The sequence below is a fragment of the Antechinus flavipes genome, chromosome 5, assembly GCF_016432865.1.
Source record: "Antechinus flavipes isolate AdamAnt ecotype Samford, QLD, Australia chromosome 5, AdamAnt_v2, whole genome shotgun sequence".
NCBI classification, from domain to species: Eukaryota; Metazoa; Chordata; class Mammalia; order Dasyuromorphia; family Dasyuridae; genus Antechinus; species Antechinus flavipes.
In genome coordinates, this window is record NC_067402.1 from 89,503,169 (window position 1) to 89,531,027 (window position 27,859).

The 27,859-nt window shown below is 33.5% G+C and overlaps 1 protein-coding gene across 2 annotated transcripts in view; it reads right to left on the reverse strand.

Moving 5' to 3' along the window:
• LOC127564957 (polypeptide N-acetylgalactosaminyltransferase 11-like) overlaps nucleotides 1-27,859 on the reverse strand; it is a 99,484-nt gene that overhangs the window by 25,589 nt on the left and 46,036 nt on the right. For both annotated transcript variants that reach the window (XM_052001817.1, XM_052001818.1), the window contains exons 5-6: nucleotides 17,074-17,199; nucleotides 9,849-10,098 (exon numbers count right to left, since the gene is read on the reverse strand). In XM_052001817.1, coding sequence (XP_051857777.1) covers nucleotides 9,849-10,098; nucleotides 17,074-17,199 — 376 coding nt within the window. The remainder of the gene's footprint in view (nucleotides 1-9,848; nucleotides 10,099-17,073; nucleotides 17,200-27,859) is intronic.

Here is a 27,859-nt window from a genome sequence, read left to right on the forward strand (position 1 = left end):
TTCTTTTTAGGCAATCAGTTTTGCTTTCTGATAATGACAATTGTTAGGGAGTTTTTTTTTTATCATTTGGAGCTAAAAGTTTTTGTTACTATATGACTTTATTTTATTTAGTTTTTTTCTTTTTATTTAATAGTTTGTTTTTTTCCAATTACATGAAAAAAAATAGTTTCAACATTTGCTTTTGTAAGATTTTGAGTTCCAAATTTTTTCTCCCTCCTTTTCTTCCCTCCTCCCTCCCCAAGAGAGCAAACAATCTGATAAAGGTTATACATGTACAATCATTTTGAACATACTTCTATATTAGCCATGTTGTAAAAGAAAAATCAAAACAGAGAAAAACCACAAGAAAGAAAAAAACAAAATAAAAAAGGTGAAAATGGTATGCTTTGATCAGCATTCATCTCCAGTCATTCTTTCTCTGGATCGGAAAAACATTTTTCCATCCCAAGTCTATTAAAATGTCTTGGATCAATCACTGTATTGCTGTGAAGAGCTAAATCTGTTTGACTTTAGTTTATGCCTTCAATTTAGTCATGCTCTCACTAGATGGCGATAATATGATGGTCACAGGGTTGGGGATGAAATGCATAACTGAAGATTAAAATGCTGATTCTTTGGCTTACCACCCACAGATTTATAAGCATTACTTTTCATGACAAATTAATATCCAAAATATAGACTTTTCCATTAAGAAAATTAAACAACTTTAAGCAAAATCTAAACGGGAATCTTTTAGAAATAGTCAACCTATAACATACACACTGAAACTAGAATATGAAATTATTCTGAGTAACATTCATATAGCAATCCAAATAAGTTCCAATCCCAAAACAGGAAAAATACAACTGACTTTATTCTGTCCCCTATTTGGGAGTGAGATTACTTTAGTCTCTGTTTCTGTACTGTGGTGGAAATTTTTTTTTCTCATTTGGAGCTAAAAGTTTTTGTTACTATATGACTTTATTTTATTTAGTTTTTTTCTTTTTATTTAATAGTTTGTTTTTTTCCAATTACATGAAAAAAATAGTTTCAACATTTGCTTTTGTAAGATTTTGAGTTCCAAATTTTTTCTCCCTCCTTTTCTTCCCTCCTCCCTCCCCAAGAGAGCAAACAATCTGATAAAGGTTATACACGTACAATCATTTTGAACATACTTCTATATTAGCCATGTTGTAAAAGAAAAATCAAAACAGAGAAAAACCACAAGAAAGAAAAAAACAAAATAAAAAAGGTGAAAATGGTATGCTTTGATCAGCATTCATCTCCAGTCATTCTTTCTCTGGATCGGAAAAACATTTTTCCATCCCAAGTCTATTAAAATGTCTTGGATCAATCACTGTATTGCTGTGAAGAGCTAAATCTGTTTGACTTTAGTTTATGCCTTCAATTTAGTCATGCTCTCACTAGATGGCGATAATATGATGGTCACAGGGTTGGGGATGAAATGCATAACTGAAGATTAAAATGCTGATTCTTTGGCTTACCACCCACAGATTTATAAGCATTACTTTTCATGACAAATTAATATCCAAAATATAGACTTTTCCATTAAGAAAATTAAACAACTTTAAGCAAAATCTAAACGGGAATCTTTTAGAAATAGTCAACCTATAACATACACACTGAAACTAGAATATGAAATTATTCTGAGTAACATTCATATAGCAATCCAAATAAGTTCCAATCCCAAAACAGGAAAAATACAACTGACTTTATTCTGTCCCCTATTTGGGAGTGAGATTACTTTAGTCTCTGTTTCTGTACTGTGGTGGAAATTTTTTTTTCTCTGGATGATTATTCTGCTGACCCCGTAGTGTCTTGGATATTTTAAATGTATGCTATTATAGAACATTTTAAGATTTTCAAAGAAATTACCTCACACCATTATGAGGTGAATAGTACACATCTTATTATGTTTTACTGATAAGAAAACCAGCTCTGAGAAGTTAAATGACTTGACTCCCATAGTCAAATAGCTTTTGAATGTTTGAAGTGGGATTAGAATCCAGATCTCCTGACTTCAGCTTTCTTTCTCTTAAATCACATTATCTTTAAGTATATGTTAAATTGAAATGAAAATTGCATTTGGAAATGAGTGCCAGAGGTAGAGATAAAAAGTATGAAAGTATGCTCTGATACAAGTTTTTTTGGTAGTGAGTTTGTCTTTGCTGCTGATTACAGAGACAGCTGAGGCTAAGAGACTAGAAAAATGAATGACTTTGTAAAGCCATGTCAGTTTTTCCAGTGAGCCAAGAGCTGAGGCACAAATCTATTAGTAGGGATCGTACTACTAATTCCACAAACCATTTTGTCATGAAATATATGGACTCTATTCACTATCCTATATGGATAGGTCTAGGTCTAAAGTCAGGAAAACTCATCTTCCTGAACTCAAATCTGTCTTCAGGCACTTACTAGCTGTCTGACGTTGAACAAGTTACTTAACTCTGTTTACCTGAGTTTCCTCCTTTATAAAATGAACTGGAGATGGAAATAGCAAACCACTTCTGTGTCTTTGTCAAGAAAACCCTAAACAGGTTCAAAGAATTGGATAGGATTGAAAAACAATTAAACAACAATATATCTATTTATATTTATGTTTTATTCTCTTAGTAGATTATAAACTTCATGCCAGGGAAAATCTGGTCTTATTCAATCCAACAAATATTAAGTGCATAATATACACAAAGTGTTATGATAGATGGTGAGGATACAAGATAAAAATTTAACTGCCTCTCAAGGAGCTCACATTTTACTTCAGAAATACAATAGTTACATAGATAAGTAAAATTCAAAATTATTTTAATAATGGGAGGAGAAGGAAAGAATGTAGCAGATGAGCTATGCTGAAGAAAAATAAGGGTTCTAAGGGGGACAAATAAAGAAAGTGTACATACCAGAAAGACATGGCAGTAAAAGATGGAAGATAGTTTACGAGTTAGTTTAGCTGGAATGTAAAATGTATGAAAGGGAATAACATGAAATAAGACTAGAAAAATTAGTAGGAAACAGATTTCTTGGTACCTTAATTGCCAATTCTGAGCACTTTGTATTTTCCTCTAGATTTTTGATTATCATAGTGACATGCTCAGATTTATATTTTAAGAGTATCAATTTTTCAGCTATCCTGAGGATAGTTTAAAGAAGAAAAGACATTGGAGACAGGAAGCCCAACTAGAAAATTAGCTGAGTTCTGATTAGTAGGAATAATGAATCTCCCAAAGAGATTATATCGTTTGAACTTGCACTGCATATTTCCACTAGATTGAAACAATGACCATATTTTATATAATTATAGCTTCAAATAGTGCAAAATCAAATAATACAACCACTTCATGAAATTCATTACTGGTAGTAATCAGAACCTAGTTGTGTTATAACAGTCCAGTTGAAAAGTAATGAGAGCCTGGATCAGAATGGTATGTTTATGGAGAAAAAGGGATATATCAAAAATTTGTTTCCAGGTAGAATAGAAAGGATTTGGGAATTGGCTGTCTGGGGATGAAGGTGGAGAGGGCAATGAAGAGATAAAACCTTTGATAGAAATAGAGAAATTTGAAAGACTAATCTAAAACCTGCATCTTCTTCAGTTTTGTACATAGTGGATACTTAATAGATGTTTGTTGAAATGTCACTTATTTTTGTTTCAAATTCTATTATTATTATTTTAAACTTTCTTTTAATTGGAAAATGATACTCAATCTAAAAGGAGTCATGCATAGTCTTTGAATGGAAAAAATAAGAGCTATCTTCTGGGACATTAATGTATGCTCAAGGATCACAGTAGTCTAGACTTCATAGCCCTATGCCATCTGATAGCTTCCAGCCATCAGAGCTTAGATGCTTTCTATATAAATAATTGGAAAAATCAAGCTTAATCAAAAGGGCAAAATCAGCCAGAATAACCTGCTAGCAAAGTTGCTTCAGGAAAATCAAGTAAGAAAAAAAGGAATGAGTCAAAGGTGTGAAAAAACTAAAGAGATTGGAGCCAGGGAAAGTTCCAAAAAAGTAGAACTGACAATTCCTAGGTAATATTGAAAGGCCTAGAGCCTACTAAAGATTTTTTGAAGACCAATAGGAAAAATACCTTTTCTCACCTAGAAACTAGAAGGAGAAAAGGAAGAATAGTCAATATCCTTGAGAGAGTCGAAGTCAAAGCTCTAGAAAATACACCAGATCAAGTCTCAATCAAGAAATCCATGAGAAAAATCATGGTGAGTTATTTTTTCTAATCCATATCAGCATAAGAAGACAGAGGAGAAAGGTCTGCAGACACTGGGGATAAGATTCATCTAAAAGCATGCTACCTAGAGCATTACAACTCTAGGAATGAAATTTTGTATCAGGGCAGTAAACATCAAGGAAGGAGCAGGGGGACCCCAACTTGTGCAGGATGTGGGAGTATCAAATGGTAGTTCTGTTGCTCACTACCCAGTTCTAGTTGACACATCCAAAGTGGACTTAGGAGGGAACTTGCACTTAGAGTAGGATTTTAGGATGAAGAGTGGTTACAGGCCCCAGATTATGCAGTGATCAGGGAACAAGTTTAGAAGCAAATACTATTTATGTCATTGTAACCTCAAAAACAAAGCAGAGACTCATTTGTAGTCTGTGACTTAAATTTGAGGCCTGCATTAGAATAGCTAGAACAACAATTCTATACCAAAAGGAGCTCTGCAATTTGGCTACTCTGAATCTACAGTTTTGCAGCTGATTGATAGTGGCAGAGTCTGGCAACAGTTTACTGGAACTTCTAACTAGGAATAAGTCCACAACCATGTTACTCAGACTCAAATCTGGATCAGGAATTTATAAATTTTTCAGACCAAAATGGCAATGAATAGATTTTGTCCCAGATAACACCATTTTGAAAAAAACAAAACAATTCTCAAAGAGAAGTTGGAAAACAAAAAGAAGGAAAAATATAACCAATTGTTTATGCATAGGAAATGTATAATGTTCTTGAAACATGTTGTAAGACCAAAAGAAAGACTTTTTGGAGAGTCAATCAGATCAGAAATATCTTTAACAAGCCAACATGTCCCAGACCTAGAACTGAGGCTAGAAAGAAAATTTGAGCTGTCCAAAAAAACCTAGTATCTAGGTCAAATCTGTTTTGGCTAAAATACTTAAATTTGATTCACAAACAAATTACAATTGAAATGGCTGATTCTATAGACAAGATCTGGAAAAAGATTGAATAAAAAAAAAGCTAAATACAAAGTTAAGGTCTAGTTCTCTGTAACTTTTTAATTTGACTCTTGTTTATTATTCTAATTTCTTATTTTCCTGCAGTCAATATATCTACAATCTGTATAATTGTTTTTTTCCAATCAAAATCATTCCATAACGTCATTAATATGCTATAACCCAAACCCACTAATATCATTACACCAACAATATTAGATCAATAGCATGGGTTATTTACTTTATTGAATTATCCCCTATAATCTTTTTTATTATCATTTTTTTGGGCAGAACTAATTAATGACATTAGATGGGGATGTTTCTGTAATAGTAAAAGCTCTTTAAAGAAAAATGTTTAAGGGAGGATTCTCTGAAGATGGCAGAGTAGGTTGGTAAATTTCAATCTCTCCTGATTTCCCCTCAAAAAAGAACAAATTTGCACTTCAAGGCCAACGTAGATTGGTGAAAAATCAAGAAGACTTGGGGCAAAACAGAGGTCCTCCTGAGACAATCTTAGATGATATGAAGAAAGACTGTGCTAGGGATTAACTGGGCTAGCTCCACAGAAACTGGGTGTGGCTGGAGCCTTAGCTTGAATCACAGAGCCTTTGAGCTCCCAGACTATTTGTCTAGTTGGGGTCTGGGTCCAGGAAGAATGAATGAACCTCCACTGATTGGAAACACCAAGCCCAGCTGAGCTGCTAAGACACAGTACTGGGTGAGAATGCAGCTTGTAAATGCAGAAGCAGTTGGGCAGGGACTGGCTGTGAGTTCTTGCAGGAGGGTGGAACTCTTGGTTGGGATTCCTGGTCAGAGTGGAGAGTTGAAGGGAAGCTTGAAGCATCATTTCCCTACCTACGATTAGAAGTGCTTATACTAATAACTCATTTAAAAAAATGAATCCGCAAAGAAGAAAGAACCCCACCATTGAAAGAAGATTAGAGTTCATCTTCAGAGAAGAACATTTTAGTAAAAAAAAAAAAGCTTCTATCCCAAAGAGTAACATGAAATGTCTCCCTGTCTAGAGAGAATTTACAGAAGAATTTAAAAATCAAATGTGAGACATTGAGGAAAAAATAAAAAAAATAAGCAAAACAAGATTATGAAAAAACTAGAAAAGGAGGTTCAGAGTCTCAAAGATTAAAATAACTTTTTGAAAATTAGAATTGAGCAAGAAACCACCAGTTACAGAAAAAATAAAATAGATTATAAAGAATGAAAAAACAGAACAGAATGTGAAACATAAGAAAAATGACAAATCTAGAGAACAGATCAAAAAGAAAAAATACAAGAATAATTGGATTGCCAGAAAGTTGTGGCCAAAAAGAGAACCTTAACACAATAATGCAGGAAATAATCCAATAAAATTGTCCTGGAGTGATAGAACATGAGGGGCATATAGAAACAGAAAAAATTCACTGATTCACCTCAAAGAGATCCTTTGTGGAAAACACAGGAATATTATTTTTAATTTTTAAATAACTTTTTATTGACAGAACCCATGCCAGGGTAATTTTTTACAACATTATCCCTTGCACTCACTTCTGTTCCGAGTTTTCCCCTCCCTCCCTCCACCCTCTCCCCGAGATGGCAAGCAATCCTATACATGTTAAATAGGTTACAGTATATCCTAGATACAATATATGTGTGCAGTACTGAACAGTTCTCTTGGTGCACAGGGAGAATTGGATTCAGAAGGTATAAATAACCCGGGAATAAAAACAAAAATGCAAGCAGTTTATATTCATTTCCCAGTGTTCTTTCTTTGGGTGTAGCTGCTTCTGTCCATCCTTGATCAATTGAAACTCAGTTAGGTCTCTTTATTAAAGAGATCCACTTCCATCAGAATACATCCTCATACAGTATCGTTGTTGAGGTATATAATGATCTCCTGGTTCTGCTCATTTCACTTAGCATCAGTTCATATAAGTCTCGCCAGTCCTCTCTACACAAGAATATTATTGCCAAGTTTTGAAACCCCCAAGTCAAAAAGAAAATTTTGCAATAAATAAAAAAAAATCTGAATCCTGCCTGACAAGGCACATGACAATATTCTCTTATCTTTTGCTCTATTTTGTTTTGTATTCCTTTTCTATTCTTCTTATTTTTTCAAATAAAATACATTTTAAGAAAGAAATAAACAATAATATGAAAAAAATGTTTAAGGTAGCTGAACATGAGAGAAGGGTAAAGCCTTCATCCTATCTCATAGATAAACCTGGGCATGTAAAGCTACATCTTTTCTCTATATATCTTTTCTTCTTCCTGCAAGCTAAGAGAAGAAAAAGAGTAATGATTCTAAATTGGCCCCAAACCTAGAAAGCTATGCCCATGCTAAGGAGACTTGACAGTTAATTCCTAACTCAAGTTAAAAGATTGTAATGGCAGCAATAAAACAGTATAGCAAACTAATGAACCGATTTTAAAGCTTAATGGGAGTAGGGGGAGGTATTACAGAAAACCAATGAGCATTTATTTCTAATGGAAATTATAAGAGTTGATAACACTTTGAAACCTACAACCTAAAAGAATTTAGGATATGACAAAGGTAAGCTCATTGTGCTTCTTTCCATTATTCTTCAATTTTAATTAAAGTACCTTCACTTTTGCAGGTAGTTCTTCAGAATGTGAAACCCTACTGACTCAACAATTCCTAAGGAGCTCTCCTTGGTCCTGTTTCAGCAAGCTCTATTAGACTATCTAGCTGCCTGAATATAGCTTTACCATAGTGCTTTGAACATTGATAAACATGGATAAACATGGATTGTCTGCTACTACTTTAAACTATCTTTCCACCAGATGTTGATATAGAGTACAATGTTTCTTTTGCCTTATATTTTTCTTTCATCCCTGTCAATTAGTTTTTCTTTTACCATTCCTTAAACTGACTATATGGAACACACACACACACACACACACACACACACACACACACACACACACTCCTATATATTTTTGTGTTCCCCATTCTTGATTTTAAAATTGGATGAGTTTTTTTAAACATAAAAAGTTAAATTGCTTTTTCATTTTTACATAGTCTTTAATTAGTCTTCCTCCCCACCTCTGCTCCTTTGTGGATCAAATAATCTCTACAGAAAAGTTGTGCCCAAAACAGCATAGAAAATTCTAAAAAAAATTGTAACTTATCCAAATAAAATTACAAACACTGACAAAAACATTTAATTTTAAATTTAAAGAGTTTATAATTACAAAGTTTAGTTTTTATTACTAGAGAAGCTATTTTTCTCTTCTCCCTTCCTCTTTACTATCTCAATCTTTCTCTTCTACTTTCACTTCTACATTATATATTTCCTCCCTCTCCCCCCAATTTCCTCCTTCCTCTTTCTCAGAGAACAACAGGAAGGGTTGGAAGGGGGAAGTAGAGCATAAACTGTAATATAATTATGTTTCTTTCTCAGCTATCCTAAACTTTATTTTAACCTCTTCTTTTACAGTTTGTTATAAACCTAATCTTAATATAATGATCTTGAGTAGAATTATTCTTTGTAATTCACTAATTTAGCTAAAAAAGCCTCCTTAGTGTAAACTTGACTTTTTGGGTTTGAAGCTAATCTAGAATGGTTACAGTTTTGTTCCTTTTCTCCTCTCAGCTAGAAGGAAGAAGAAAGTTTATAGAGAGGGAAGAAAAGATGCAGTTTGGAGGCTGAGATCTCATATCTCTATAAGGAAAGATGCAAAATTTCTTTTGTGCAAGACAGAAAGCTCCTTGATCAATTCTTACAGTCATAGATTGCCTTTCATCTGTGCAATATCTCTTATTTTTACTATTTTTTAAAAAAGAAAACATTTCTGACCCCATTCCTCTGGTATTTGACTTAAACCTACATATAGCTTTGGAGTTACTTAGCCAAGGTTGCCCCCTAGCAATTGCTTCAGCTATAAAGTGCTTTGCTTTTTATAAACATCCCTGAGAAGCTATTTCTATTGAAAGCTTTCAGTAACACAGAAATTGCAAACTTCAGACTTAGACCATTTAAAACAAAGAATTAACAGCAAAAATTACATACATATATATATATATTATTGGAAACAAAATTTTGTAAAACAAGAATTAGGAAAGTCATATTAACTCCAATCCAAACGCTAAACCATAAATCCTTAGTAAAGAGTTCTTTGTTTGACTTTGACAAAATGTACCTTTTGTGCAGAATTACAGCAGTGGTGCCATATAATTCATTTGATTAATATGCTCATATGCACCTGAATATAAGATCCAAAATAAGAATAGCTAGTTGATATAATAGAGAATACACTGCACTTGACAACATAAAGATCTGAGTTCAAAACCTGCCTTATACATATGACCTCGGGCAGACCACTCTTTGTGCCTCAATTTCCTCATCAATAAAATGAAAGAGTTGAACTCAGTGGCTTTTTTCCTGTCTTGACTGGAGCTTTAATGATTATTCAGAGATCTGTGAAACTAGAAAGGGCACCAATACCATGAAGTTCATCTTGAGTTAAATGTGGGGAGAACTAAAACCTTCCAGGTGGTAGTGAAATGTAGGTCACTGAATCTTTCTGGAAAAGATGCACACAAAGAGTTTCAGAAGCACAAAAAGCTGAAGTAATTGCCTCTAAATTGAAATGTTTGTTCTTTTCTGATTAATTTTCTATCTATTAAGAGAAGTCTTACTTACTTTATTGGTGCAGCAACTCCTTCTGGTCCTAGTAAATTAGATGGAGGTACAAGCTCCCATTTAAAGTGTAGATTCCAGGTGAACCCTCCACGCAGGATAGGAGACGGTTTATACTTCAGAGTGTAAGCATTGATTGCATCAATTAGAGGGCACACCACCATTCTGTAGTCTTTTTGGATGGCAAACAATAAGGGCTGGAGCCACATTTTATTCATCTCACAATGACTGTCTAGGAATACAAGAACTTCTCCTAGGAACATAAAACCAAAGGTCTGCTAGATTCAATAACATTAAACTTGGATACTAATACTCCTTTGATCCAAAATACCCATGTTAAAATACAATCAGATTCAATGGGCATTCAATCAAATACAAATGGATTTGTTTATGTTCAGCATTATTAGCAACCAATAAATATGTAGAAAGCATATGATACATGCCAGGCACTATGCTAAGTGCTAAAGATATGAAGAAAAATTAAAACCATACCTTCCCTCAAGGATCTCTTAGTGATGTAAAAGGTCAAGACAAGTATAAGACAAAGTCTCTGTATTCAAGGAGTTTGCAAGAGTTAAATAGCAAAACAATTAATACTAAGTTATATACTGTTAATAGTAAGTGCAAAATCGTACAAGCAATAAGAACCAAGGAGTTGCTGAAAATAGAAAGGTTACAGTAGGCTGGAATGGAGGAGATGAAATAAATATTGAGTTAGGTCTTCAAATATAGAGAAGTTTTGAATCAATTAAATCAAGTATTGTCCAAGATGTACCAAATTCCTTTCAGAAATATTGGAAATATTGAAGCTTGATAGGTCCTTACTCTCAAAGAGATAATTTAGTTATTGTTACATGTCTAATACACATAAAAACAATCAGAAAACAATGATATTACAGAATAAAATCTAAATGGTGATAAGTACTATAATATTGAAGGGAGAGATCACTATAGTCAAAGGAGGTTTCCTGGAAGACATAAACTGAATGAGTGGGAAAACATTTATCAAGTATTACATGCAAAGCATGCATACATATATACACACTCATAACACAAAATAAAATGTTAAATATGAATGAAACTACAAGTCCAATGTGGGAAGTTTAGTCAAAAATTCTTTCTGAATGGAATTGCTATAATTTTAAAAATCTTACATATATGTATATAAAGCTGTCTTAAAGAATTTAAGCCATATTCCAATTTAGTTGCACAGGCAGCTCTGTGTCTGATTCTTCCAAAGTTTCCATGGCAACATATAGAACTGAATGTGATTATCCCTGAGAACTAAGTGGCTATAGCAACTGGATGATTGCAAATATGGGAGATTAGGTTAATTTGCTTGTAGCTATATCAATCAAGCAAGCAATACTTATTAAATGCTTTTATATTTATTATATAAAAGGAACTTTGCTAATCGAGGAGACACAAAAACTAAACTGAAATAGTTCCCTGTCCTCAAAGAACTTATATTCTAATGGGGAAAACAACTCATACACACACATACACACACACACACACACACACATACACACACACACACACAAACACACACACACAAAGCATATACACAATATGAATACAAAGTAGTTTTAAAAGAGGGTGCCCTTGTAACTGGATGGAAAGGGACTAGAAAAGATTTCATGAAAAAGGTGTAGCTTGCATGAGTCTTGAAGGAAACTAGGGACTCCAAGAGGTAAAAGTGAGGAGGGAGGATTTTCCTTCTATGGGGATCAACTCATGCAAATAAATGAAAAAGTAGGAGATAAAGTGCTGTGTGTGCAGAACAGGGAATAAGCCAGTAGAGTTCTCTTTAAGTTTTTGGCTAGGCAATTAGCTGAAGTATTGCCTCTAGTGATCTAAGTAAAAGCTTACTATCTTAGTAAGATATGGGTTTACTTTAGCAGGGGTTACTTTGAGTCAGACTACCCATCTCTCCAAATTCCACAAACTTGTATAAGTCAAAAAGCAAGATTTCCATGATCATAAAACAGGCCAGTCACTTAGTGTTCATTAGCTTTTGAAATTGTCTTGGATCATTGTATTACTGAGAAGAGCTAAATCATTTACAATTGATCACTGTGCGATACTGTGTACAGTGTTCTTCTGGTTCTGCTCATTTTACTTTGTATCAGTTCATAGGATCATAGATTGAGAGTAAAAAAGAGACCTCAGGGATTATCTCAGCTAGTGATATAGTAGGTAAAGTGCCAGTTCTAGAGTCAGTAAGACTTGAGTTGAATCTGACAGATATTTAAAAGTGGTGTGACCTTTATCTGCCTCAGTTTCCTCAAATGTAAAATGGGGGTGGTAAGAGTACTTACTTCAAAAGGTTGTTGTAAGGATCAGACAAAGAAATATTTATAAAGCACTTATAAAAATAACATTTTTGTAGTGCTTACTATGTACCAGGCACTAACACTTTGCAATTATCTAATTTGATATGATTGACATATGGTAATATTCTATAAATCCTTATTCCCTTTTCTCCTTAACTCTTTCATTTTATAGATAAGGAGTTGAGGCCCAATTAGGTATTTGCCATCTCACTTTGGATACAAAACAGTCTTTGACAAATTATTGAATTAAACCCAGCTGATTCCATAGAAAACTTTAAGCAGAATCTGGAATGTTTTCACATTATTATGGATTGTAGCACCAATGTTGGAGCTGGCTACTTCTCTGGTTGTCTGACCCTACACAAAGCTATTGATCCAATATATACTCAGCATCATTTCAGAAGATCTTATCTTGATGATAAGCTGTCATCCAGACTCCATTTAAAGGCTTCCTACTACCTCCTAAGAGAATCTACTTTCCAGAGAAAAGATCAGTGTGGAGAGGATCTAGAGAGGTTATCAACAGTAATGATGGGGTGCAGCATTCAGTTATCCCTCTAGTAATCCTCTGAGAGCAGGGACTATGTCTCACCCTTCTTCCTTAATAGGGAGTTCCTTGATAATCTGGTGCTGAGCACAGTGGCTGGCATAGGGTAAACACTCAAATGTTTGTCAATAATTTAGGACAATAGTTGAAGTGTTCCCTTGACTATTGCATTATGTAAAACATATGCATTATGTAGAACATTGCATTAACTATGTATTGTGCAAGACATAAATGATGAACCTACTCTTTTCCACCACTGTAGCCCACTTAAGGGAATCCAACACAGTCAACATTCATAGAGGCACTATTCTAATCTGCCCAAACAATGCTAGTAGATCTGAAGCAAATTCTAGGGGGTTCATTGTCTATCTGAAGTGTTGTCCAAGAGATATATATACATATATATATATATATATATATATATTATATATATATATATACACACACATATATACACACATACTTGTATCTATGTCTATATGTGTATTTATGTGTGTGAGTATATTTATGTCCATAAATATCTGTATATGTGTATGTGTGTATGTATTTGTGAATTAGCTCAATGGGCTGTGCAGCCAACTACATATTCTAATTCCACTAGTTTATTCTGTGTTAGGAATAATTCTTTTATGCAGAATAAACCTTATTAAGAAAATTCTATAGTTTTCTTGGGCTTGAACCAGTCAAAATAAGGGGTTTTGCAAATAAAGAGTACCTGAAGAATCCCTCCAATTAAAGAGAATCCACTCTGTGCAAGACATTCTCCACAACAGTGATAAATATATGTGGTAATTGTCTTCCTGTACAGTGATTCATTTATGGGAATAGTAGAGAAACAATATAAGGAAGGAGTGGCTAAATAGAAATCTAAATAGATTTTCCATGGAGTTGGTTCCATTGTGCATACAACAACAAAAATAATTTCATAGGACACTTAAGTCATCTCGCCTTGTAATGCCACAATAAGCATTAAGTCCAAAGATCACCATGAGGATAATTGTAATTTATGTGTTAATATCTGTTGCAAAGGATGACAAGAGAAATGCCATGAATAACTCAAGGCCCTCTGACTTAATCTAACATAAGCTATAAGGTTTAGTGACTTCAATTCAAACATGGGCAAAGGGAGAATGGTGAAAACAAGTTGATAAATTTGGATAAGTTCAAGAAACAAAAGCAGTAAAGACTTGCAAACTATAAAAAACCTCTTGACCTGAAGTCTTTGTACTAGTAACTAGTGCAACTTCTTCCAAAGATCCTAAATTATGTTGTTATGTTGGTCAGTCATATCCAACTCTTCATGATCTTACAGACCACAGCGCTCCCAGTCTTTCTGTACTCCACCATTTCTTGGAAGTTTGTCCAAGTTCATGTTCATTGTTTCTATGACATTATCTATCCATCTCATCCTGTGCTATTCTTTCTTCCTTTGACCTTCAATCTTTCCCAACATCAGGGGGCTTTTCCAAATGAGTCATACTTGTGCATTTATTTTGGCAAAGTGGTGAATGTTCAGCTTCAGTATTTGAACTTCCAGTGAATAATCTGAATTAATTTAAGTATTGATTGATTTGATCTTGCCATCCAAGGGACTCTCAAAAATCTCTAGCACCACAATTCAAAAGTGTCAATTCTACCTTTACTCGGCGTATAGTTCAACTCTCACAGTCATATGTTGCTTCTGGGGGGAAAAAAACTTTGACTTTATGGACCTTTGTTGGCAAGATGATATATTCGCTTTTTAGGATACTAGATTAGGTTTTTTTTTCAAAGGAGCAAGTGTATATTCATTTTGTAGCACTATTTTTAGGATTTTAGAAATCATGGTTTGCCTCAGGGAAGAAGGGATTAGTACATGCAAATATTCCACTTCTTTCCAATTACTGACCCTCATAAGTTGTTTACCTGGTAGACCCTGGCTTCTTCAAAGACAGGACTTAGTACAACCACTGTGATCAACGTGTCTAGCTTCTTAGGATACTCTAAAACTTCTTAGCTGTTTTTCTAAAGGTTGGAAAATCTCCCTTTTTCTTAATTGAAGGGAATCATACTATCTCTAACTCCTAAAATTCTTCAGTTCCACTCTTGTTCACATTGTCAATGTGAAATCTTTCCCATCTTTCCAGACGTACTCATGTGGAGTTTCTATAAGGAAGTCCCTCAAATCTTTCACAGCACTTTTTCTGGAACTCTCTTAGACAATTGCCAATCAGTCAATCAGTCAATAAACATTTATTAAGCACTTGCTATGTGCTTACCATGCTATGTATCAGGAACTATACTATATACTAAAGATATAAAAAGGCAAAAAATGTTTCTGATCTCAAATAAGTTCATTATCTAATTTGGGAGATGACAAATAATTATGTTTAAATAGGCTATATGTAGAATAAATAAGAAGTAATTAACAGAAGGAACTGCTAAAATTAAGAAGAATCAGGAAATTTTTCTTAAAATAGATGGGGTTTTAGTTTGTACTTGAAAGAAACTAAGGAAGGGAAAGCATTTTAGGCATAAGAGACAGCCAGAGAAAATGTCTGGAACCAAGAGATGGAGTATCTTGTTTTTGAAACCAGGCCCTAATTTGTACTATAGATATACAGAACCTTGTCATCTCTTCTACTAGACAGTAAATATCTTGAGAAAAGAAACTGAGTTTAATTCATCTTTCTTTCTATAGCATCTATCACATATATCCTCAATAAATGTTTATTGAATCTAATAAAGTTGGAACTTGTTGAAGATTAATTTTTTACTAGGAGATAGAATAAACAATACCAAAAAACCTCACAAACCAATGATTTTGGCTAATGTGATTAAATTCTAACCACATGTTGTTTTAACTGCCACAAGTTAATAGGGTACTTTTCTTTCTCATCACTTTAACCTCATCTTGTTCTGGTTAGATTAAAAGGGGAAAAGATTGATGGAATTTTATGTGTAGGAGGCTTCTGAAAATCAATTCAGCATCACAAAAGGGTTATTGAAGAAAAAGTTATAATCCTAAATCTCTCTGTTAACCTCCAACAGGGAAATTTTTCAGGTTTCAATTCAAAATACAATTGAAAAACAAGACTTGGTAAAGGGAAATCAAAGAAATGCAGAGGAGTGATGTTAAACACAGAGGAGACTTTTAAAAACACATGATAATTTTTCAGTGTATCTTAGGAAATCAAGAGTCAGGATGCAGAGGACAATTGAAGGCTGAGAATGGCCCAGAGGCCTAGAAAATATTTGATTTGAAAAGCTGAATTAATTCTAAGCCAATAAGAACTAGTAAGTTTTGAGTTCTTGATTCTTGCCATTCAGGCAAAAAGCCATGAAGAGGATTCAGTTCAGATGCATTCATTCAAGTAAAAACAAAATTTCATTTAGTGTTAATTTGTTTTCAGAGCTATTCCCTCTTCTGTAATCTACCTCCTCTCAAACCCAATAGAGCAGAATCTGTCACAAGTAATTTGTATTTTGTATTGTTGGCAATTTTCTTGCTTATGACAAAAACCAGTCCTATTTTCCAAAGCCTATTAAAATTAAAAACAGACTAAGTTGTCTTTTGAAGCAAGTTTGGGGTCTCTGAATCCCAGAGGACAAGGATGAGTCAGTTGTGCTAGAAAATTTTATAATTATCTCTTAATCAGATTTGTATATAAGAGGAATCATGTCTCCAAATGGAAAGCAGATATCTCTAATGTAGGGAAAGCTGACCCTAAGTTTAAGGTCACAGTTTGTGTTTGCCATTTTGAACAGTGGAAGCACACACATTTTAATACTTCAAAGCAACAATGTTCCGTTGTTTAGTATTAATTTATGTTTAGTATTAATTGCTGCTTATTTAAGGTTAATATAATTTTTTCAATAGTTTTCCAAATACATGCAATGATACTTTTCAACATTCACCTTTGCAAAATCTTGCATACCAAATTTTTCTCCCTTCCTCTCCCCTCTTCAACACAGCAAGCAATTCAATATAGGTTAAACATATGCAATTATTTAAACATATTTCCATATTTGTTATGCTGTGCAAGAAAAATCAGATCAAAAGAGAAAAAACCACAAGAAAGAAAAAAAAACCAAGCAAACAACATGGATTGATATTTTAAAGGCACATAATAACAAATGGCATTACTGTGCTTGGCTATGCAACAAATCCTGGTTAAATTCCCAAACATCTATGAGATGGACCAGAATCAAGTTTGAGATATGGGTGTATCTCCTGTGACTTAATCGATGCCCATCTCTTTAAATTAAGGCAAAGGAAGAATTGGTGGACTTTAAGTGTACCCACATATTGTCTTTGTGATACATGTGACCATTTAGTCAAGAAAAAAAGGACAGTATGTCATACCTGTAGCATTAGTTGCTCCAATCATTCTTCCTCGAATCAATCCCTCTCGTTTATAATTTCTTATTAATTTAACTTTTTCAGGAAAATTTTCTTTGATATATTTATGTAGGTCTTCTTTCAAATAATCTAAAAATAGAAGAATAATCACATTTATGAGACACAACCACATAATTATTGACCCACAAGTATTTTATATTTGCTGGAATATAACATAGATCAGGTGAATGTTAGTTTGTATTACGAACCTTTAATCTACTTTTAAAAAAATTTGTTGAATAACAATAATAATAGCTAGGATTTATATAGCATTTTAAGTTTTGCAAACTGCTTTACATATATTATCTCATTTGTTCCTCACAAAAACTCTGTGAGGTAGATGCTGTCATTATCATCCCACTTTTTCACCACTAAGAGAGGTTAAATGCTTTGTCTCAGGACATTCAGCTAATAATTGTTGTTGTAGGATTTGAACTCAGCCCTTCCTAATTGACTCTAATACTTCACTCATGCCACCTGCAAAAAGGGAGAGGAAAGGCAAACCAATAGTGAGAACACTTCAAAAATAAAAAATGTCTTGCATTTGCAGCAATTATGTACGTAGAGGATTCAACTTGAAAAGAAGTCAACAATCCTCAAAGGAGTCCTGCTTATGGTAGCTGAAAAAAGGCCTGAGCATTCATATACATGGAAAGCCATTAGTTGTGGCTTGAGCATGGGGTAGGTACTAGTGTGTGGAATTGGAAACTTTGCTGTAAAAAGAAAGGAACCTAGAACTAGTGGTAGCTACCAAGAGAAAACCAAAAAAGTTTCAGACCCAAACTGGGACCTTCAGGAGCCACAATAATCCAGAATTTCAAGCTGAATGCAATGAAAATTATGATATATACAAAGAGATATCAGCCAAAAATCATTAGCCTTGGGTCATTACTCCTATTTCAAGGAAAATATACAGAAGTTATCTTTCATCCAGATCTCTTCTCTTTTCATACTACTGGAACTTTACCAATTGGTACTATGAGTTTGCAGTGATTAAGACTGAACCTCTGAGGGAGGAGGGGGAAGGAAACAACTCCAAACCAGATGGGGGATTATAACTTATGCTTTGTTTCATGGGCTTTAATATTAGTCACCAATCTTTATGTACCATTAATAATCATTTCTATTTATTGCTTTGGACCCATTATGCTCACAGAGGACACTTAAGAGACACAAGCCACATTCTGAACTTCACATAGGTGAGGGAAATGTACCATAGATACAATTATTAGACAAAACTACTGAGATTAAATTCAGTCCATCTGTTAGGGGAGAGGAGATCCATTGACATATAAATCACACGCATTTTTTATTTTAATTATTAGCATTAAACAAGAAATCTTATTATGTTTATTATTATATATATTATTATTATCCTCCCCATTAAACACATTTTAAAACAAACTAAAAACAAATTCCCTCAATAAATATCTATGTATATATTTAAAAAAACATATTCTTACATTATCTATGTCTGAAAATGTTTGTTCCTTTCTGCATTTTAACTTCTTCACCTCTTTGTTGGAAATTAAGTGGACTGTTTCAGTTTCATTTTTCTGTACCTATGGGTTCATCAATGAAGCATGTCAAATTTGTTTTTCTCTATAATATTGTTATCATTATATAAATTGTGCTCCTAATTTTGCTTACTGTGCTCTGTATCAGTTTATAAAAATCACTTCAGTTTTCTTTGGATTGACCATTTTCTTAAGGAACAATTATAGTTCATGAAGCATTATTTGTTTAGTCATTCCCCAATAAGAGGACAGTCTGTTCGTTTCCAATCTTTGGATACCATGAAATAGGCTATATTGAATATTTTTATAATCTTTATCCTTTTTGTATGCTCTTTGGGGTATAAGCTTTGTTGCATAGTTGGCACAAGGGATGCTTGGAAACTTTCTGAGAATAGTTCCAAATTGCTTTCCACAAAGGCTGAATCAACTCACAATTCTGCCAATAGTGTGGCAGTAATGTGCCTGATTTTCCACAGCCCTTCCAACATTTGTCCTTTTGTACATTTTGTACATTTGTAATTTTCTTCTTGTATTATCTCTGTCAGTTTGAGAGGTACGACATTGTATTTTCAAAATTATTCTATTTGTATTTCTCTAATTATTGGTGATTTAGAGCAGCTTTTATATGGTGTTGATTTTTTGATTTCTTCTTTTTAAAATTGACTCTTTTTGTGACCATTTATCCATGTAAGGATGACTCTTAATCATATAAATTTGAATGAGTTCTTTATATATCTTGGAAATGAGGCCTTTATTAGAGAAAATTATATTACCTAATCCATTTTAGTGATTAACCTCTTTATTTATTAACCAGTATCAAATCATTTTAATAATTGCCATTTTGTAATAAAGTTTGAGATGAGGTAATCACGTACCCACTTCCTTACTTTTTTTTTTTTATTATTGCCTTTGAAGTTATTAAACTTTTTTCCTCCATATGAATTTTCTTGTTGTTTTTCTAGATCTATAAAATATTCTTTTGGGAGTTTTATTAGTGTAGTGCTGAATAAGTAAATTAATTTAGGTAGCATTGACATTTTTATTATATTAGTTCAATTTAAAAATGAACAATTAATGTTTTAAATCCTGCTTTCTAAATCCATTCTGTTGCCTTCTCCCATTTAAAGGCAAGTTCATTACATTTACATTCATAGTTATTATTGCTAAATGTATACAAATTAATTACTCAATTAACTTAAATTTAACAGCTATGTCCCTCCATTCTGTTTTCTTGAACCTTGTCCTCTTTTTATTCCTATCTCCTTTATAAATAAGAAAGTGGTAAAAGAAAGGGAATAAGCTTGACACTTCTGATCTTGTAAAACAAGCTATTTCCTCTCTTATATCTTTTCTCTTCTCTTTATTCTCAATCCCAGGTTTATATTCTTTCTTCTTTCCTTTTAATCTTCCCTTCATATTCCTTCTTCCAATATATTTTATTTATGACAATTCTCTTTCTTGCATTATGACTTTACCTCATCTCCCTCATATCACTTTCTATCTCTCCCTCATTCCAGTTCCTTCCTAGTTCTCTTTTGAATTTAATGTAATTCTATCCAAAGATTTCTAAGTGTGATAGGTATAAGTGTATTCAATTTTTTTAAAATTTAGATTAAAAATGAGGTTCGTTGGATAACTCTATCACTTCTTCCTCTTTATCTTATGTACTTCTATTATGCAATAGTAATTTCCTTCTTTTTTCTTTCCTCTCTACTATAGGCCTCCTTCCTTCTATTTTTGTCTTCTCCTAATACCATTAAACATAACAAAATCCTGGAAAGCAGACTGGAAGAAATTAAGTTTAGTACAATATCTTAAAACAAATTCCACAATATATTTAAATGGATATGTGACTTTAATATTAAAGATCCCATTATAAAAAAATTAAAAGTAAAGCAAATCATATACCTCTGACAGATATAAGTGAGAGATATATTCTTAGCTGTGAGAAATGGATGGGCATTTGGTTTCTACAATTATGAAAATTAAATTGTAGAAATTAAACTTAAATTAGAAAACTGAAGCTCACAAGGACATCAAGGAATAATCAAGGGTGGAGATTGTCTTCCCCCAAAAGAATGTAAGTTTCTTGGAAACAGGAATTGACTTTTGTAATGAGGTGCTGGCCTAAAATTTGAAAATAATCTTTTGTTCTTTATCCTTAGTCCTCCTCTGTTACCTTCTCCCTTCTAGAATGTAAGCTCCATTGCGGCAGGGACTGGCGATGTGATGAGGGATGGAGATTCATGTTGAGTAATTTCTGTGACATCCAATTAATGGGGAATCAGGGGAAGGGCTTGTGCTTCAGGATAGAAAATAAAATGCTGCCTTTGGATTTTCAAAGGTGTGTATCCTAACTTAAGCAAACATTGTATCCTTGCAAGAATGTAAAATAAATCTTTCCTGCATTCATCAGTGAGTCAGTGGCGTTTTTGGTAAGATATTTTGTTTCTTACATTAGCCAAACAAAGGACAGAGGTGATTAAAAAAATAAAATAGATAATTTTGATTATGTGAAACTAAAAAGCTTCTATACAGACAAAATTAATGCACTTAGGATAATAAGAGAAGCAGTTGAATAGGGGAAAAATTTTTATATCAATTTTCTCTGATAAGAGTTTGGAATCTGGATGCATAATTAATTAATTGGTGATGGGATAAATTTTAAAATATTGGTAATAGAGAGGCAGTGTGCTTTAGAACAGTATTGGACTTGGAATTCAAAAGAGCTAAATTCTACTTCAGATAATTATTAACTTTGTGTCTCTGGACAAGGCATTTAACCTCTCTGAGTATCATGTAAACTAGGGATAATAGTATCTATTACATATCCATTAATAACAGCTAGCATTTGAGGGTTTGGAAAGCACTATATATGTTATATAATTTAATCCATACAACAATCTTATTCCCATAAGGAAACTGGCATTAAGAGAGGTTGTGATTTTTCTATGAGAGTCAGAAAGGAGATGGTGGTTATGATCCTGGGGGCAGTTTGACTCAGGCACATGCTTCCTGTCTCTCTCCTAGGGGATTTTGCTGCTTTATTTAGGCTTGTTTACCTGGCCATTGGTAACAGTTGGTGGGCAATTGATAGGACTAGAAGGTCTCTTCTCCAAAAATGTTGATTTCCTGGCTCATGACTTGGGGTGGGGAGAGGAACTAAAGAGATATGTGGAGCTGTAGGTCCTCCCTGCTGGAAGAAGTCACTAATTTTTTTTAAGTCTATTTCCTTGCCTGTAAAATAAGAACTAGAAGCTCTTTAAAGTTTCTTCTTTCTCTTACTTTCTGGAAGTTGCTTGTATAAAAGGTATGGCCAGGCATCAACTAATCAACAAACATTTTATTAAGGACCTGCTATGAATCTATGGAACTTTGGAAACTATGCAAGACACTGGGTATATAAAGTCAAAAATGAAACAGTCCCTGCTCTCAAAAAACTATACAGAAAGGGGAGTAATGTACAACAAGGCTGAAAAAGTAAATTGGGATAAGTTTAAATGATGTGTTTTAAAAGTTAGAGCATTTTGTACTCACTCTATTTGTTTCTAAAGGCAAAAGGGCATTATAGCCAGAGTAAGCCCTTCCTATTCTCTGTTTCCTGAATCACTTGTGGAATATCCTACAAGATATAGATTCTTTTTATTCTCCATCTTGTTTAGGAAGCATAAGTAAGGATTACTGAATTGACACCCTATTGATAATAGAAGTCACATATTATTAAAGTTTGGCATTTAAAAAGAAGCAGGAATTGAAAGTGAGGGTGGAGGAATGCGGCACAGAAACAGAAGACATTAAGGAAACAGCCAGAGAAACAGAAACTTAGAGAGGTACGCGAACATAGATGCTGGTCTGTAGACTTCCATCCCTGTGTGCAATTTATAGGGAACCAAGTTCATCAAAAGTCCAGTGCCAGAGATAGACTGGGAAGAGAAGAAAGGACTTGAATCAGAAAGAGAGGAGAAAGGTATTCAGTACTTCAGTGAGAGGAGAAAACAGAGAAAGAGGCTTACTCAGATTTGGACAGAGAAATAACTGAGACCCACATACATTGAAAAGCAATCAGGATCTGTCCCCTCACAGATAATATGAGTCATGTGGACAGTATAGATCCAGAAAAAAGTTAGGAGCTATCAGGATGAAGAATTTGCTTGATGCCCTCTGGAAAGGGGAAAAGACCTTTCCTAACTATATATTAATACAGGAACTATTTCATTCTGTTTTTGTCAGGTAAAATAAAACCTGTCTTATGACCATTACTTTATTAATATTAATGCTTGTAGGATCTTTTTGGGTAAAGTTGGAGTCAAATATTAATGTTCAGGGAAATTACTGGTATGGGAAAAATGATCAACAAAGATTATTAAGAATGGTCTTTAAGCAAACAAGAAGAATGACAATAATGAGACAACACACCAAAACTTATGGGATATAGCCAAAGCAGTTCTTAGGGGAAATTTTATGTCTCTAACTAGTTACATGAATAAAATAGGGAAAGAGGAGATCAGTGAATTGGGTATACAACTAAAAAAATATAAAAAGAACAAATTAAAAACTCCCAATTAAATACCAGATAAAAATTCTGAAACTCAAGGGAGAGATTTAAAAAATTGAAATTAAGAAAACTATTGAATTAATAAATAAAACTAAGAGTTGATTTTATGAAAAAACCAAAAAAATTGATAGTTAATTATCAATTTGGTTAATTAGGAAATGGAAAGAAAAAAACCAAATCATTAGCATCAAAGATGAAAAGGGTGAATGTACCACCAATGAAAAAGAAATTAAATCAATAATTAGGAGCCATTTGGCCCAAGTGTATGGCAGCAAATCTGTCAATCAACTGAAATGGATGAATATTTACAAAAATATAAATTGCCCAGATTAACAGAAGAGGAAATAAATCCCTTAAATAGTCCTTTACTCTTTTTAGAAAAAGAAATTGAACAAGCCATTAATGAACTCTTAAAAAAAAAAAAAAAAAAAACTTGAGGGTCAGATGTATTCACAAGTGAATTCTACCAAATATTTAAAGAACAATTAATTCCAATATTATGTAAACTATTTGGGAAAATGGGTAAAAAAGGAGGCCTGTCAAATTCCTTCTATAACACAAATATGGTACTGATATCTAAACTAGGAAGAGCCAAAATAGAGAACAAAAATTGCAGACCAATCTCCCTAATGAATATTGATGCAAAAAATTAAATAAAACATTAGCAAAGAGATTAAAGCAATTTATCAGCAGGATAATATATTATGACCAAATGTTTTTTAATACCAGCAAGGCAGGGTTAGTCCAATATCAGAAAAACTATTACCATAATTGACCATATCAATAACAAAACCAATAGAAATCATATGATAATCTCAATAGATGCAGAAAAGGCTTTTGACAAAATGTAGCATTCATTCTTATTATAAACATAGAGTGCATAGGGATAAATGGAGCTTTCCTTAAAATAATAAGCAGCAATTTGTTTAGACAGTTTCCTTAAAATAATAAGCTACAATTTGTTTATACAGTCTCAAATGAATAGGCATTCATTTTTTAAAGCTATCACAAAGGTTACTCACTTTGATTATTTTATTTCCATTTTTGCAGATTTGCTTGACTTTCTTAAAATTACATGCTCAGGAGAGACATCAGTGAATAAAGACATATTTAATTTTATGATTATTGTGTAATTGTAATTAATTTTATGATTATTATGTAATTATGATAACAATTTTAGAAGTGTTTCAGGGCACTTGTCTTCCCAGAGCCCCTTCAAAATTTACTATTTTCAACTTATGTAATTTTTATTTGATGCTTGTATTATGGTTTATAGTTTTACTTCACCTATCATTAGTGATATATACAATTTTTTCTTTGGTTGTAGATAATTCTTTGTTCGTACATTTGACTATGTATCTGTTACAGAATGACTTTTGACATTTTTTTAAACTTTAACCAGTAGAAAGGAACCTGTTTTTCAGAGTTAGAAAGAGCAATTATAATGTTTTGAATTCACTTACAAAAAAGCAGGAAGCAATTAAAAAATAAAACAATAAGCTGTATCTATCTAAAGCCAACAGCAAGCATTATTTGTAATGGAGACAAGCTGGATACATTCCCAATACAATGAGAGGTAAAACAAGATGCCCATTATCATCACTATTATTCAACATTGTATTAGAAATGTTGGATTTAGCAATAAGAAAAAAAAAGAAATTAAAGGAATTAGAATGGGCCATCACTTTTTGCAGATGATATGATGATCTACTTAGAGAATCCTAGAAAATCATATAAAAACCTACTCAAAACAATTCACAACTTTAGCAAAGTTGCAGGATGTGAAATAAACTCACACAAATCATCAGCATTTCTATATATTACTGGCCAATAGCAAGAAATAGAAAGAGAAATTCCATTTAAAATAACTGTAGACAAAATAAAATATTTGGGAGTCCACTTGTCAAAAAAACTCAAGAACTATATGAACACAAATAAAAAACATTTTTCACACAAATAAAATCAGATGTAAACTATTGGAATTGGAAAAATATCAATTACTTGTAGGTAGGCTGAGCTAATACAATAAAAATGATGATTCTGCCTAAAAAAGAGAGAAAGGATGGCCTCCAAGGCAGATCAGACCCATCAGTGTCAGGGATTCAGACCCAAATGATAGAAAGGTGACAATTCTATTTGCCAAGAAATGGAAACCTACTCAGTCTTCTGTCATTTTTCCAGTTTTCCCTTCATTCTAACTTTTTCCTCAGAGATCTTAGATTTACACACACACACACACACACACACACACACAGACAAAGACAGAGACAGAGAGACACAGAAAGTCAGATAGAGGGGGAAGGGAGAGGGAATGACTTGAGAATCAAAGACACAACCTTGTTGAATGCAGGAGGAGGAAGAAGACCAAAGAGAGTGAAAATAAGAAATCAGAGAAGTCAAAGAATCAGGATAGAGTAGCAGAATTGTAGTCAAATCATCTATCAATTTTTCAACCGATTCATGAATAAGCCAGAAGAACTACAAGATATGTACACCATGGCTTTAAAAATGTTTGAATCTACTTTATAGAGCTAGAAAAAATAATAACATAATTCATCTAAAGAACAAAAGGTCAAGAATTTCAAGGGAATTAATGGAAAAAAATGCATAAGATGGTGGCCTACCCATATCAGATCTAAAACTATATTGTAAAGCAGCAGTCATCAAAGACATTTGGCAGCGACTGAGAAATAGAATGGTAGATCAGTGGAATAGGTTAGGTACAGAAGACATAATAGTCAATAATTAAAGTAATCAAATGTTTGGTAAACCTAAAGCCTCCAGCTTTGAGATAAAGACTCATTGTTTGACAAAAATTGCTGGGAAAAATGGAAAATAGTGTGACAGAAACTAGGCACTGACCAACATCTAACATGTTAGATAAGGTTGAAATAGATGCATTATTTAGACATAAAGGGTAGTATGATAAGTAAATTAGAAGAACAAGGGATAGTTTACCTCTCAGATCTGTAGAAAAGGGAGCAATTTATGACCAAAGAAGAACTAGAGAACATTATGCATTATGAATAATTTTGATTACATTAAATTAAAATGTTTGCATAAATAAAACCAAATGCAGCAGAAATTAGAAGGGAAGCAGAAAACTGGGGAAATTTTTTTTTTACATCGATGGCACTGACTGATAAAGGCCTCATTTAAAAAATATATAGAGAATTGATTCAAATTTATAAGAATACAAGCTATTCCCCAATTGATAAATAGTCAAAGGATATGAACAGACAATTTTCAAATGAAAAAATTAAAGCCAGTTCTAGTGATATGAAAAAATGCTCTAAATCACTATTGATTGCAAATGAAATGCAAATTAAGACAACTCTGAGGTACCACTACATACCTCTCAGATTGGCTAAAATGACAGGAAAGAACATGATAAATGTGGGAAAACTAGGACACTAACGCATTGTTGGTGGAGTTGTGAAATGATCCAATCATTCTGGAATAATTTGGAACTATGCTCAAAGGGCTATCAAACTGTGCATACCATTTGATCCAGCAGTGTCACTCCTGGGTTTGTATCCCAAAGAGATCTTAAAGGAGGGAAGAGGACCCACATGTGCAAAAGTGAATGTAGCAGCCCTTTTTTTGTAATAACAAAGAACTGGAAATTGAGTGTATGTCCATCAATTGAGGAATGGCTGAATAAGAATGTTATGGAATACTATTGTTCTATAAGAAATGACAAGCAGGCAGATTTCAGAAAAGCCTGGAAAGACGTATATATTAACTGTTGCTAAATGAAGTGAGTAAAACCTGTTAGGGGAATTCCTCTCTCTCTGAGATAGGCCATGTAAGCTGTATGCCATGTCAGTTTGGCAGGGTGGGCCCAGGCCCACCTCTGAGGCCTGTGTCTTGCAAGAGTTAAAGGAACTGCTATAGGTTTCTTGAGATGGCGAGGAATGTGTCCTCTTGCTAGATCGCTTCTTGGGGTACAAGTCAACTCCACACTCTTCCTTCCTCTGGTTCCACCTATGGCAGTGCTGAATGGGTGGGCACAAGGTAATCCCAGAAGAGAAGAAGCATAAATAGACAGCTCTGAGTGGAACTCACTCTCTTACTCCCTGCTACCCCCACTAAGAGGATTACTGAATAAAGACAGACTGTTTACACCACTGGATTGGCTCATCTCCAAAATTTAGCAGGGTATTGTCCCAAAGACTTGGTATGTAAGACCCTGGCAGCCTAGAGTAGTGTGCCTGGACAGTCTGGCACAAAAACTGAGGGAACATTGTACCGTAAAAACAAGATTATATGATGAATGACAGTGATGGATGTGGTTCTTTTTTATTATTATTTTTAATAGCTTTTTATTTACAGGTTATATGTATGGGTAACTTTACAGCATTGACAATTGCCCAACCTCTTGTTCCAATTTTTCCCCTCCCTCCTCCTCCCCTCTCCCCCAGATGGCAGGATGACCAGTAAATGTTAAATATATTAAAGGATAAATTAGATACACAATAAGTATACATGACCAAACTGTTATTTTGTTGTACAAAAAGAATCGGACTCTGAAATATTGTACAATTAGCCTGTGAAGGAAATCAAAAATACAGGCAGGCAAAAATATAGGGATTGGGAATTCAATGTAATGGTTCTTAGTCATCCAGCAAAACTATAATAGTGGGAGATCTCAACTTTGCACTCTCAGAATTAGATA